At 42.9% G+C, this 15,110-nt stretch overlaps 1 protein-coding gene across 2 annotated transcripts in view; it reads left to right on the top strand.

The window, feature by feature from the left end:
• RABL3 (RAB, member of RAS oncogene family like 3) overlaps nucleotides 1-14,898 on the top strand; it is a 696,369-nt gene extending 681,471 nt beyond the window's left edge. For both annotated transcript variants that reach the window (XM_044071511.1, XM_044071512.1), the window contains one exon: nucleotides 12,678-14,898. In XM_044071511.1, the coding sequence (XP_043927446.1) occupies nucleotides 12,678-12,743 (66 nt within the window). In that variant the 3' untranslated portion in view covers nucleotides 12,744-14,898. The remainder of the gene's footprint in view (nucleotides 1-12,677) is intronic.
• Nucleotides 14,899-15,110: the final 212 nt, after the last annotated feature.

Below are 15,110 nucleotides of genomic sequence, written 5' to 3'. Positions count from 1 at the left end.
GTATCCCAGAAACGACCCATTCTCTGGAGCAGGCTCCCAATCCATGAAAGCAGAGTTCCCACCTAACTCAGTTCAAGTGTAACTTGGACAGTTGGGCAGGGAATAGGAAATTCATCCCTGGTTTAGCACCTATGTCTCTAATGGACTCAGGCAGCCTGTAGATGGTTCATCTCGCAGTCCCCTGCTTACACTTATCAAAGGTACCAGAACTTGTCAGACATTTGGGGTGCATGGCTAGGCTTAAAAAGGCTCTTCTGGTCATTAGCCTAGTAAATACCTGTGAACCTATATGGTCACCTATGTCTTTGTTTTTTAGTTTGGTTATAAAACAAAATTGGTGTAGCACTGTAAATGTTTGTTTGAGGAGAGTATGTCAATCTTGTTATTGCCTCAAACATCTTGCTCATCAGCTTACTATCAATTGTGGAAAAAATACATGTTATCTTGTATAATGATACAATGCAACTGCAGATAATAGGTTCCTAGGTGTAGACTAGACTAATGACCACTGGGGCCTTTATAAGCCTAGCTGTGCTACCAAAATGTATCCTGCAAGTTATTGAGTCATAGAGGTTATTTTAAGATGTGTATGTTAGCTAGGGCATGGCAGGCTTTTTCCATCAGAGATGTACATTTCAGACTAGCGATAAATTTCTGATTTCCCACCCACTGGTACAGGTTGCATTTGCTCAGGGTTAGAGAAGGGTTGTGCCTTTCATGAACAGAAAAGCTTATTCCAGAGAATGGGGGTTGTCCAAGATACAGATCTGTCCTTTCAGCATGTCTTATTTAAGTCACAAGCAAAGTTTAAATCCTTAGATCTAGTAGTTCTGGTGCTGTTAATTTTGCTAATATGCAGTAGGTCCATCAGAGTGGGATCCAAGGATGCCTTGTATGCCAGGCAAACATTACCTTACAGCAGTCTGTAGGAAATAGAGTAGAGTGATAAGACTTGGAGGTGATTTGCATAGGACATTTTGTTTGCACCCTATATTCTTTTTGGTTGGAAACCCAGGATGTTCCACTTTGTTGCATATGCCTGGTCATGTGCATACCAAAGTGGATGTTATACTCCGTGATGGGTCTGATGAGGGCTGGGTACAGTAGCATGATAACTTGATAACTTCCCTGGACCTCTATGCCATACCCTTACTTATAAGTTGAGTGAATAGAATGATTTTCTAAGACATATGTTGGTCGAAAGCCAGGTAACTATCTACGCGAGTCCAAAAATGCCAGACTACTGTGTCTGCTTTTAGGGGTGTTTTAGCAAAAAGATGCATTTCTTGGCATTGAGTTTTAAATCATGGCTTTGGCACCAGTCATTTGAATGTTAGACATTCCTGTAAGATGTTCGTATCCGGAGGCAGGGGTTCTGTGATTGCTCTTAGCTTGCAATCATCTGCAAGCTTGGTAAGCCAGACGCTCTTGACATTGGCTTTGACTTTCAAAAAATAGATGCTAAAGAGTATCTAAGACTTGCTGTCCAACTGATAGTTGGAGGGCTTACGTTAGATAGTATTTCATGGGAGACAGCTGTAGGTAAGAACAGCAGGTAAAGTTGGAGCTGAATTTGTCAGCCAGAATATTTGCTATATCTCCTGGCTCCATGAACATGGCTGCATTTACCAACAGTTCAACACACTGTTGTGTGCTACCTTTGATATTCTGGACATAGTTAAAGAACAGCTTATGGTTATCCTTAGCCTGGGATGCTATCTTTACCTCAAAATTTGTTTTGTTGGGCTTAATAAGTCCTCTTAGTTGTCTGTTCAGTTTGTTGAGAGAGTTTTTATCTTTTTGATGTTACAAGTCCCAGTTCTAGCTGTGACTTTTTTCTTTTTGTTGTACAACCAGTTTAATTTTGGATTCTACCAAGGTGTTTTTTTTTTGAGTTAGTTTTGGGTTTATGTCTGGTAGGCACAATAGCCTCTTTGAAGTAATTGACATTGTATAGAGCTTCTGTGAATAATTCCTCATAGGCTGCTGTGTTATCTGGGTTTGGAGGGGCTTTAAATTTTGACAGATTATCACTTAATATAGTTTGCCTTGGAGTAGTTCCTAACTGTTACAGGGTTTTGTAGGGGTTACAGAATCAATTTTTATTTTGAAAGACTGCTTTTTGGTATGTCCAGAGAGGACATGATACTTGGGGGGGGGGGGGGTTCAATGTTCTCCCATAATTGTGAATACCAGGTTAAGTATGTTTGTACCTCAAGTAGGTTTATGCATTATGTGGTTCAGGGTGTTTGTGTTTTCAAAGTCTAGGAATGTCCGTGCCTGAAAATTTGGGATGATGTAGAGTTCCCAGTTTATAGAGGAATAATTAAAGTCTCCCATGATTATGGTATTTAGTTGAATGGTGAGTGTCTCCAGTACCTCTAGGTATGACCTATGGATGTCATGGGGTATAAAGGATGGTCTCTAGCTTGCTAGGATATGGTATGGGACTTTGTCTGTGGTAATCTGGACATGGAGGAGGAATTCCATGGCATCATCCTATTTAACCATCGTAGAAGTATGCTTGTTATATTGATATGGATCAAGACACCTCCACCTTTATTCTCTGTCTGTGCAATTGCTGATCTACACGTGTGGAAGGCAATGAAGCCTTGCCCTGCCAGGGTACGGTTTGCCACTTTAAACCATGTCTCAGCAAATGCACAGATGTCTGCTTCTACAAGGCAAAGAGAGCTTGAAGGTATTGAGCAATAACACCTTTATATTTCCTTTGGTAGATTTTGGCATGTTGGAAGTTTTGTCAGTTTGGTATTGCCAAAAAAGTCTGTATGAGGGAGGACAGTGGTTAGCCAATATTCAAAAGTGTAGAGGAGACAGGTACAGACCATCATTGGCAAAGCAATGTGGTTTGTTAACCACATCCTCTCATGCTGACAAATATTATATCATCCTAGAATAACACCCCAAACTAAGCTAATTATTAAAGTCAACCATCTTCTGTTCATATTGTGGCATCATCCTGGGTAAAGGTAGAATGCTTCTCAATGCTAGGCACATACCAGTCTGTGACATACAGTCCAAGAGCTCCATAGTGTATCTGTTCATATAGTCTAGGGAAGTATATCTCGGGTCATTTACACATACATGAACTATGAATGAATTATACTGGTACATGTTGTGCAGTGACATGAGTGCATGCGTAATTTGGCAGATCCTGTCCCTTGAAAAGTAAGTGACTGTTGTTTTCTCCTTGTTCAGCCTGGTGAGAAGGGAATCAGTATGTCATACAATGGAGTTCCCTATGACTGGAGTCCTGGGAAATGTATTAGCCTGCCTTATGGGCTTGGTAGTTGAGGCTGCACTGGGTGTGGTTAATTGTGCCGTGTTACGTGTTGTTTCTGTTGAGTTCTTTTGAGGTTGCTGAGGATAACCTTTGCAGGTGGAATGGCTAGGAGGTCTTTGGTGTTTGGAAAGACTGTATTTAAGTACCTCAACATAAGTAGGTCTGTCTATGGAGTATGTACTATGTCTACTGGGTGCAGGATGTGTGTTTCTGACATCCAAATTGTTATAAGTGTTTGTACATGAGAATTTGGCCTCCAGAGACATTGTGTATATTCATACTGTATTTGTTTCTTTTAGGATTAAATGGTTGTCAATGAAACTGGCTAAGGAGAAATTGGGAAAGTGCCTATCCATGATGTCTGGCCCTTTATTGGGTGACCTACAAGGGTGTAATGCAAAATGGGTTAATAATGGGCTGACTGTGGGTGCTTTTGGGGCTACAGACTAGACTATGCTACATATTAAATTCATGGGCAGTGCTCCTCGATGCACAGACTTGCTGCTTTGTGGCACACAACATCCAAAGTAGTTGCTGTACACTCACTGAATTACTGGTACAGTTTCAGCAGTGGTTTTGTAAGGAAAATTGGTTTTGAGGTGTCTGTGTCTTTACAGGGCACTACTAACCACTACTGCACAATGGTGCCAGTAGTGCACAAATGCACCAAATTTATACAGGCACTTAAAACACAGGAAACTGGCTTTTAAGCCCTTGGGCCAATAAATAACTACACTTACAGCTTTCTTATATGTTTCCTATTTCAAAATGACCAGGCCACCACCTACTGCCACTAGATGGAATATCCCAGTCTTGTTAATGTAAAAACACAAAAAGATTGCGAGACTGTAATGCTACCACAAAACAACTTAAAAACTACCTGGAAAAGGTGATTTCAAGTATTAGGGACCTTTAAAATGACTTAAATGCAAAATATACAAATAAAGCAAAAGTAAATCAGTGGCACTTTAAAACAGTAAAATAAATCTCTTATTTGCCAAGGATGGAGCAGGATTAATTCAAGACACTATGGGAGTGTAGCAAGGGTTTTAGCCAAATGGGAGCTTTGGGAAAATGACCATGAGGCAATTTGTATTAAAGGAGGTTTACTCAAAAGCAAAATTCATCTTTTCAGTGGGCAGTCAGTATTATGGATCTGTGGAAAACAGTGTATGGGGAAAGTACATAAATTTCTAACAGACAACAGCAACAAAAGAGGGGTGGGAGAAAGGGAGGGACTGTGGAAGTCAGATTACCATAATGAGCAGAAATTGGAAACACAGACTTTTAAAACCACAACAGGAAAAGAATGGGAGGATTCAGCAAGAAGAAGACTACCTAGAGAGGCATCCATTTAAATAAAGCCAATATTGGAGCGCTAGTCTTGTGCCTCTGATCTTCAGGTCAATGACCCCAGGTAGGTTAGAATTTCAAAAGCTTAGAGTCTTAGTGGGGGCTAGGACAGACACGGAGAATGGGGAAAATACCATAACAGATTAAACAGTAGGGCACTATAATGCGACTTTAAGCAGGTAAATGATAAGCAGAATATAAGACTCTAGCAGCAAAACAGATGTTAAAAGCAGCGAAGCACCAGTCTGGGAACAGAATAAATAATACTGCTACTACTGTAGTTCTACCACAGTCTAAGGCAGCAGACTATGCAGAAATTTACCAGTAACACTGTATCTAAAGTAGTTAACTTCATTCTATCTGCAACCTGCGGGTATACGGATCCGAGCCGGCAACTTTTTCCTAGCATCTGCTCCAAGCTCCGAGCTCCTCCCCTTACCCATAATGCCCTACCATCTCCTATCTTCCCCCAGATCTCGTTTGCCATGCCAGTAGTGTGCATCTTGGTCTCCTTTGCTCTGAGCTAAAAAGGGATAGTAAGTGGAAATTTTTGACGATATCTAGTGTGATTGTGTAGGATTACCTTCCTCCCCTTTTGTAGTAATGTGCTGGTCGTTAGTGTAAAAAAAAAAGTTTTGTTTTTGTAGTAGAATAGTACTCAGGCCTGCCCTTCCCCTACCTGTGTGTGTGTTTTTGTTGGAAAGGTAGTACCTTTACCTTTGAGTGCAGGACTATGGCTGATCAGCCAAAGCCTGTGTTCAAAAAGTGTACAGAGTGTGGCCATAAGCTTTCCCCTGCTGATGGTCACACTATATGTGTGATATGTCTAGGAGTGGCACATTTATCCACCCAGTGTGCTATCTGTTCAGGCTTCAACCACAGGGCCCTTAGGGATCATAAGACCAAGCTAGTTACCAAAGGCCTTTTCCCCGTTGCCATGCTGGATTCTGCCTCGGACTCTGTCACTAGTGCACCTCCCCAGACAGGGACTTAGCCTCCCTCTTCGTCTGGCGATGGGTCCTCTAAGGACAGATCTTCAGTCTGCGAGTCTGACCAAGATAAAGAAAAAGAGAAGGAAAAAGAAAGACGCAGAGAAGAAAGGGAGAAAAAGAAAGACAGGCATCGCAAGAGATCCCCAGACAGGGAGCTCTTTCTCAGCCCTCCATCCAAAACCATGAGGCCTGTTTCTCCTCAGCTCCGGTCACCACTTTCTCACCGGAGAGGTTGGAACATTCAGACCCGAGGCCCTCCACCTTACTGAGCAGACCAGCCAGATCCGAGTCGGTGGCCTCTTCGAGGTTAACCCGGAGCCTATCGGACATGGATATGGACAGGATGATGCGGAGATTTCTTCAGACCCAAATTCAGATGGGAGTCTTGCCAGGTCCCTCTCCCTCTGGAGGGGTAACCTCCATGCCTCTTTTCCACCCCATCTCTCCTTCCCTGATCCGTGCTTCGACTTTGCGGCTTTTGGGTCCAAGGTTCTTCGGAGCTGGTAGCACGGCGCCGACGGTTCCTCCAACCTCGACTCCAGCTGTTACCTTGAGTTCCTCGGATCCAACTTGCTCAGATCCGAGTGACTCTCTGAGCCACGGACAGGGAGTTGGACCCGGGGGAATGGATTCTTCGGCTTTGACTCTCTCAGACCTGACCTGTTCCCTCTGACCTCAGGCTACCCTGTCTTTGGCTCCGGTCCCCACTTCGGATTCGGGGAGGACTTCTCCTTTGGCCTTCGAAGTGGTGGAGAGGGTTCTCTCCCAGGGATTGAGACCCCAGCCCATTCCCTCGGATACTATCCAGGCCCCCCTGGATTTGGCAACGACTCCCTTCATCCTGTCTCAGGGACAGCCCATGCCAGAGGATCCCCAGGTCATTTTTCCCGAGGAAACCCCTACAGCTCACGGATCCCCTTCTGAAAGTCCCACTGAAGAGGGCCACTGCAAGCGCAAGTGCAAAAGGAGGCACTTGGACTCCCCCGAGTCCCTCACCATTGACACTGACTTAGATGAAGGAGAAGGTTCCCCCAGGTCACCTCCCAAAGACGTCTCCTTCGGAGAAATTATGGAAATCCTCTGCCAGAGGGGAGGTTGGTCAGCCCCAAAACCTTCTGGGGGTGAGTCAGTGTTCCTGGAGGCCTTTGGCATGGGCCTATCTACTTCCTGGGTGTCCCCACCAGCAGACCCCTTGGTGGACCTCATCACCACAAGGGCATGGAAGGAGCCCGACACCGTAGAACCCATCCCAAAACATCCTGACAAGGTCTTATCTCCCCCTTCGGATAGACAACCCTGGTCGAAAGGAGCCCCAGTTGATGCTATGTTAGTCGCAGCGGCCACAAAGAAGGAACTAGCACAGGAGAGTTCCTTAGTACACCCTGCAGACAAGGAGTCCAGGTCAGTGGACAGGTTTGGGAAGCGTGTATAATCTTCAGCGACTTTTTCTATCCGTGTGCTGAATTATTTGGCACGTGATTCGACTTCAGTGAGACCTTGCTTCAGAATTCGCTGAGTCACTCCCAGAGTCTTTATCACCACAGGACAAACAGCTGTTCTCGACGAAAATGTCTACTCTGAAGTCAGTCTCAAATACATCTATGCGGCTACTTTCCCACGCCACGGAAGGAGCAGCTAGAGCGGCTGGGACAGGCATAGCCATGAGGCATCATGCCTGGCTCAGATTGTGTCAGTTTGTGGACCCTTTCAAGGCGTCATTTATCAACGCTCCCTACGACAGCTTTTCCCTCTTTGGGAAGACAGTACGTGACACACTGGTCCAGAACGAAAAGGACAGGAAGACTTTCTTTGCTGTTGGAGTCTGCTTCTCTAACCCTCAGCAGTCATTCTCTAGGATTCAAAGAGGGCAGAAGAAGATGTGGTTCTGAAAATCTCAGTTTTCCCAGGATTCTTAAGACAACTATTCCCCCAGAGGCAGAGGGGGACAAGATCGATGCTGACTCAGAGGTAGAGGGGGTCCCAGGAATTTCAGGTCTAGGGAACCCTTTTCTGATAGACCCAATCAGCAGCCCTGAGGGGTTGCCCGACTGTCCTACTCTGGAGGCAGTCGGGGGACGATTGTCCTTACACCCAGTGGCATGGGAGTCCATTACGACAGATTGCTGGGTTCTTCAGATAATATCCAGAGGTTATTCTGTTCCTTTCATTGCCCCTCCAAACATTACAAAACACCTCCTGGATGTTCCACCTGCTCACAGGGAGGCAGCAGCTCTAGAGGTTTCAAAGCTGCTTCTCAAACGAGCCATCGAAAAGGTCCCCCCTGATCAGTCCGGATTAGGCATCTACTCAAGGTTCTTTTTGGTGCCAAAAATGATGGGGGACCTCAGGCCCATTCTAGACCTGTCAACATTAAACCTGTCAGTAGCAAAATAGAAATTCCGGATGGTCACTCTACAGTCCATTCTACCTTATCTCCAAGAGTGCAACTGGATGTGCTCGTTAGACCTTCAGGATGCTTACTACCACATCAAAATACACAGAAGCTCCAGGAGGTTTCTGCGCTTCCGGCTGGGAGCCAGTCACTTTCAGTTCAGGGACCTACCCTTTGGTCTCACCACAGCCCCCAGGGTGTTCACCAAGGTAATGGCATTTGTAGCAGCCCACCTGAGGCTTCAGGGTATTCAGGTGTTTCCTTACCTGGATGACTGGCTCTTTGCTGCGCACAAGCATCACTTGTGTCTGGCCCGAGATTATTTCATTCGGTTAGCAGACCTACTGGGAATTACAGTCAGTGTTCACAAATCCCATTTGCAACCAGTACAAATTCTAGACTTCATTGGGGCACTGTTAGACACTTTGCAGATGAAAGTATTCCTAACTCCAGACAGGATTCTACATCTCAGGGGCCACATAGCTCAGATAGTGCACTCCCAGTCTTCAAAGGCGAGCAAGGTTCTCCGGGCTCTGGGCTCCATGGCTGCCCCATATCTATTCTCCCGTATGCACGCCTTCACATGCGGGTTCTTCAATGGACTCTGGCTGTCCAGTGGTCCTGGCTAGACCTACCCATGGAATTTCCAATCAAGTTCAGTCACATCTGCAGGACATCTCTTCTTTGGTGGTTAACTTCACCAGAGATATCAACAGGACGCCCATTTGCGTCACCCTCAGTCTAAACCACAGTGACCACGGACGCCTCCCAACTTGGGTGGGGAGGACACCGTTTGGGAAAGACAGTCCAAAGCATGTGGTCCCAGACAGAGACCAATTTGCACATAAATGTTCTAGAGATGAGGGCAGTGCTTTTAGTGTTGGAAGCCTTTCACATAGTCCTCCCTCTCGGATTGATTGCAATTCAGTCAGACAACATGTCAGTAGTCTGGTATATCAACAAGCAGGGAGGAACCAGATCCTACCCTCTGTCACGAGGCCATGAGAGTGTGGGAATGGGCGATTTCCACCTGTCAGTTTCTGATAGCAATGCACATCCCGGGGCGCTCCATCATTTTAGCGGAAAGATTGAGCCGGGCCATTCTGATGCCTTATGAGTGGTCTCTGAAACAGTCAGTAGAAGAGATTTTCCTGCCATGGGGTCAGCCTTGCTGCGATCTGTTCGCATCTCCTTCCAACGCAAAGTGCAGCGAGTTCTTCACTCCGATTCCCTCACCAGGGGAAGTACCCAGAGCTGCTGTAGTCCATGCTTGGCCCCACGGGCTTCTGTATGTTTATCCACCATTGCCACTCATTCCAAAGTTTCTTCAGAAAGCTTGCTGACTACGGTGCAAAGTGATCATCATTGTCCCATTCTGGCCTCATCAGGTTTGGTTCCCATTCCTTTGGTTTCATCTATTAGCTCCCCCGTGGGTTCTGGATTCCTGCCCGGATCTAATTTCCCATCCGTCAGGGACACGTCCACCCGATCTGGGCAGCCTCAAGCTAACAGCTTGGTTGCTCCAGTTCCGTTAATCGCCAGGACTCCCAGTCTTTCATCCCAGGTCAAATCGATTCTAGTGCCCTCTCTTAAAGACTCCACTAGAAAACTATATTGCAGTAAATGGAAGCACTTTTCCATTTGGGCTTCACAGAGAGAAATAGATCCCTTTACAGCTCCTGTTCCAGCGGTGTTGGACTTCCCCTCTGGTATCTTTCAGCAAGGAGCTAGTTCCTCCACAGTGAAAGTACAATTGGCAGCCATTTCCAGTTTTCAGGTTAGCGAAGACAACATGGCCTTAGCCCCCTCTTGGCTGTGTAAGGCCTTTCTTAAAGGTACTTTTCTGCTGCGGCCCCCTGTCAAGAATTCTGTACCTCATTGGGACCTTACTTTTGTTTTACAGGCATTGGTAGCCCCTCCTTTTGAACCTGCAGCTTCGGTGGACTTAAAATTTTTGTCCTGGAAGACGGCTTTCCTAGTCGCCATCACTTTGGCTAGGAGAGTTTCTGAGCTTCAAGCTTTGTCTGCCATGCCTCCGTATTTAGTCTTCCATAAGGATAGGGTTTCCCTCCGTACCAATCCTTCCTTCTTACCTAAAGTGGCATCTGAAGCAAACATAAACCAGTCCATTAATCTGCCCGTTTTCTTTCCCAACTTTCAAAATAAAGGTGAATACAAACTCCATTTGTTGGATGTTCATAGACAACTTTGTTTTTATCTTCGTAGAACAAAGTCTTTCCACAAGACTGACCAATTGTTTGTTTCCTTTTCCAAAGCTTTTATGGGAAAAGCTATTTCTAAGGTTTCTTTAGCCAGATGGATCACTCTCTGCATTTCACATGCTTGCAAAGAAGAAGGTTTATCACCTCCTGGTATAGTTAAGGCTCACTCTACTAGGTCCATGGCGACTTCTGCTGCCTTTTGGTCCAGCGTTCCTTTGGAGGATATTTGCGCAGCAGTGACATGGGCCAATTCACATACCTTCATTTCCCATTACAAATTGGATCTGATTTCGAGGGGTAGAGCATCCTTTGACTCTGCGGTGCTCAGGAATATCCTTCCATAAGGGCCTCCCAGGATTGGAGTAGCTGGGGACTCTGTCACACAGGTTACAGATAAAATGAAGTTAACTACTTCAGATAAAGAAGTTATGTACTCACCATAACGTTCCATCTGAGTAGTTATACTTCATTTTTCTGCAACATTCCCTCCCTCCTCCATCCCCCGGACCTTATCCTGTTTCAGGTTGGTTGGTTATTGGGTTGAGTTGCATATATATCGTTAGTTGCAGCAAACTCAATCTGAGTGAAGATAGGAGATGGTAGGGTGTTACGGGTAAGGGGAGGAGCTCGGAGCTTGGAGCAGATGCTAGAAAAAAGTTGCCGGCTCGGATCCGATACGGATCTGTATACCCACAGGTTGCAGAAAATGCAGTGTAACTACTCAGATGAAATGTTATGATGTGTACATAACTTCTTTTTATGGGAAATATGCAGTAATAAATGACTACATGAGACTCAAATCTGGCAGTAGTTCACAGTTCTGCCACAACTATGAAAGAAACTACAAGACTAAGGCCACAGATAGGGTTCAAAATACAAACAGCTAGCTTTTACAAGTAATTCTACTTATAGAGATAGAAGTGCATTATAATGTATAAATGATCCTAATATCTTGCAGTAATTCACTGTCTTCCCACAACTGCAAATGAAGCTACAAGACTAAGGTCCCAGAACAAACTGAAAAAAAAAAGTAATGGAGCACAAACAGCCCTCTGCTTCATGGTTGGGTCTCATTTCTTTAGAGATATGAGGAATGTTACAACACTTCACTGACTAGCTGAAAATGCAGTTCGTTGTATTATTGATTCTTAATAGTGCAACTACTTATGCATAACACTTTTTGCTTTTTTATATTTTGAACTTTTAGTGCTATGTTTACAATATATTTCTGTAATCTGAACACAGTGTGTACTTTATTGTATATTTTGCTTGTTATCCATATGTGCAGCTAATCCATACTGGACATTTTTAGCACAGCCTTACCTGTACCTAGTGAAAGGCAAAAACAAAGTACAGTGTAATCAGTACAGAGGTGTTCATTAGATCATTATAGGTAAGGCACAGTACATCACGCAGTTAAAACACTGGGGAAGGAAGTGTACATAATGACAGGTGCAATGAGGTCCATTTTGCAGGGTAATAAAAGCAATGTATAATTAAGAAGTACAAACTTGTCAGTACAAATACATATTGTAGAAGATTGTGATTAATTTGCTATGCTGATTTACCTTATCAATGACTGCTACAAAGCAGGATGAATCAAGAGGCAGACAGCTGTACTTTATTATTAAGAGCCACACAATGGGGATAAAATACAAATTATGTAAGATGGCTTATTGATTGATGAGATTGTTCTCTAAGGCTAGTTCACTATTATATACATAACTACATTTTATTTAATATAATCCAGTCACTCTGTTTTTATATGCCAGTTTTATGTCTTTCTGACATCATTGTGTTAGTTTGTTTTTGTTCTGATCTAAACTTTGTCTGTCATGATACATATATATATATATATATTTTAATATTTATACCACATTGGAACAATGACTGTTTTATTTTGGAAGGGCTTTAATACTAAGTTTTCTTAAATGCTTGTAATACCTTTTGTACTATTATGAACTATTTCCTGATGAGTTCTCAAATGTTTTTGAGAATACTTGTAGACAGATTAGCAATTTTTTTACTGTTTTACTATGTTTTCATTATGTTTTATCATTTTATCTATTTTTTTATTTTTTTTTTACTATTTACATACATATTATTTGCTGACTCTTCACTGAGTACTTGTATTTGATTTATTTTAGTTAATATCCTCGTGAGGTATGCACTGAGCGCTTTGCTTCCCAGGTCTTGTCTAAAAATTGTCTTTCTATTGCTACTGACCCAGTGCAAAAAAATTAAAGAAGGAAGGAATGGAGAGGGGGGGGGGGGGACTTAAAAAAGCCAAATCTATCACTGTCATCATATTTCACAGAATACTGACTTGAAAGTTAAATTAGACTCTTATGTATGTTTATTACATGCTGACATAAACATTATAAGTAATGATTGTGTGATTTTTGTTTTTATAGATTCCTGGTTTTGCAGATAGAAAACGGTTTGGAGGAAATACCTTCAAGAGCTTCCATTATGACTAGCCATATTTGATGTCACAAGATGATCTAAGAGACTATGACTGTCCTATGATTCAGTGCCCTAGAAAGGATGCTGTTTTGCCTGGGGCAGCATATGAGACTGTAAACAAGCCATTCCAGGAGACATTACATGTATTCCAGTGCAACTCAAGAGCTGTTATTTTGAGTTTTCAGTACTTGCAAGCAAACATGCCAGTTTATGGTTGCTGTACGAGCACAAGTAACACAAATGGATGATCTCTTTGGAAATTGACCGTCTTGCTGTTCCTGTGTTAAACTAGATGTATTATACAGACAGTGCAGAAAAATGATTATCATGATATGAAAACATAATGTGAGACAAGATTGTATATCCATAACAGAACTTATGTTCATGCAAAGTAGCATCTTTTATTTTTGACTTCTATAATGGGTATACCAAAGCTACAGGATGGTTTTTCTAGGGCAAATGTTATGGTTTAGCTGATGATGATGGTGAGAGTTACTTATTTTATTTTTTTATACAGTTTTTTTGATTCCTACCTCCACTGCTGATCCACAGTGCCTTGTGAATCTTGCCGATTTGGGGAAGGAAACATCATAGTTAATATGGGGAAAGGATTTTCATTTTTGGTTAAGAATTTGACTTGGATGGGGGAAGCAACGGCCTGAGAGAGCTGAGAGTACACTGCCAGTAGGTATGCAACACTCCATGATCCAGGGTGCATGACCTCTTCAGCATCTGCCTGACTCACGTGATAAAGTGGCATGTTGCAAGTACAGTCATAGCCAGGTCATCAGGCACAACAGTCAGTCCCCATACTGGCACTCCCCTCAAACCAAAATTGAGGACCAAAAAAATTGTATTAAGGTACTAAATACACTCTTTTAAGAAGATGTGATTATCACCCAGGGCTTCTTAAATTAATCTTGGTACTGCACTCGAGTCCCACCCCAAATGTTCGAGTGCACCCCTAGCATATTATCCCTATATAGCCACCTCCTTCTCCCATCCTAGTTACGGCTCTGCAGGCATGTGAACCTCATTATCCAAACACCAGTAGTAGTTACCCCAGCTCCTCATAAGGGTAGAGAGCTGGCATCATCTGCTTAGTCCCACCACACTCACAGATAACCCTCCATCTGTGAGCTCCTAATCAATCTCAGATCATTTGCAGAGCAGTCTGATGCCCTGCCCAGTGAATGTGACAGGATTGTCATTTTTAATCATTTGTCCTAGTTGTACTGAGCTGTTTCCTTCATTGTGTTTTAATACACCAAGCTTGAAAAACAGTTTATTTTTGCCAATAGAATTTCCCCTTCAGAGAAAAGTTATCTTTTCAGAAGTATGCTCTTAGAGTACCTTTGAAGCTGTATGCTTTGCTATGTGACCTGCTGAATAAGATGCCTTAAAATATAGTACAGCTGTATGGTGAATTGTCTTCATAGCTTCTTTTCCCTTAGTGACATGAAAGTATGGATTTAATGTCCTGAGCCTCTGGGCACACTACAGATGTAAAATCTCACTTTGTGTCCTACCTTGTTGCCTCTGTTTTCTATTATTCCACCCCGCCCTTTTTATTAATGGATCAGATGTTGTAAAGGCTCCATTAAGATTGTACAGGACTTACATTTAGGTTTAGCCATTATGGCTTCCTGTGAAAATCCATTAAAGGAGAACACCTGAAAAAAATGCACATACAAAATGTATTTGGTGAAGAAACCTTGTGACCTTCCTGTTGCGAAGGACTGCATTTCAGTACTTCTGATATTAATGAAATGTTACAAATCCTGTGCATATCTATACTTAGTCCAATGACCCATTTAAAAATGCTGTGTCCACTTAAGAAGCATTTGCATCCTGTACCCATTTTGGTATAAATCTTCCAGTCAACAGGATTAAATGGAGTGCCGCTTGCTGTAGCAGCATGCAGACTAGACATGTTTTCTCCAGCAGCTGGTATGGTTCTACTTCTTTTAATTATGATCTGTTGGGGTTTATTTCAGGTGAACATGTTAAAAAATTTATGGACTGCAAGAACACAGATAGAGTATCATACAGTACTGTTGTGGCTAGGCCTGAGCCAAGAGCAGTGATATGAGTTTTAAGTAGACCTAAGTCTATCCAATATCTTTACTGTATTTCACTATGTGTAATAAAGCAGTAACTTCTTTTTCATTAGTCTTATTTATTACAGAACTACAACAAAGCAATTCTAGGACAAGGACCAGACAAAGCTGAACATGAATACACTCAGCAAACAGAGAAAAGTTACAACTTACATTTCTACCCACTGTCTACTTCAAAATAACATGAAATGTAAACCTATTCAGACCTTAGTAGTGTGGGTTCTAAGTTGAACAATAAAGTTTTTTTTATTTCTTTGTGGT

This window comes from Protopterus annectens, chromosome 5.part0, assembly GCF_019279795.1.
Source record: "Protopterus annectens isolate FY-2018-M chromosome 5.part0, PAN1.0, whole genome shotgun sequence".
Taxonomy (NCBI): domain Eukaryota; kingdom Metazoa; phylum Chordata; order Ceratodontiformes; family Protopteridae; genus Protopterus; species Protopterus annectens.
The sequence above is the reverse complement of the archived record's forward strand: the minus strand, read 5'-3'. Positions and strand labels throughout refer to the sequence as shown.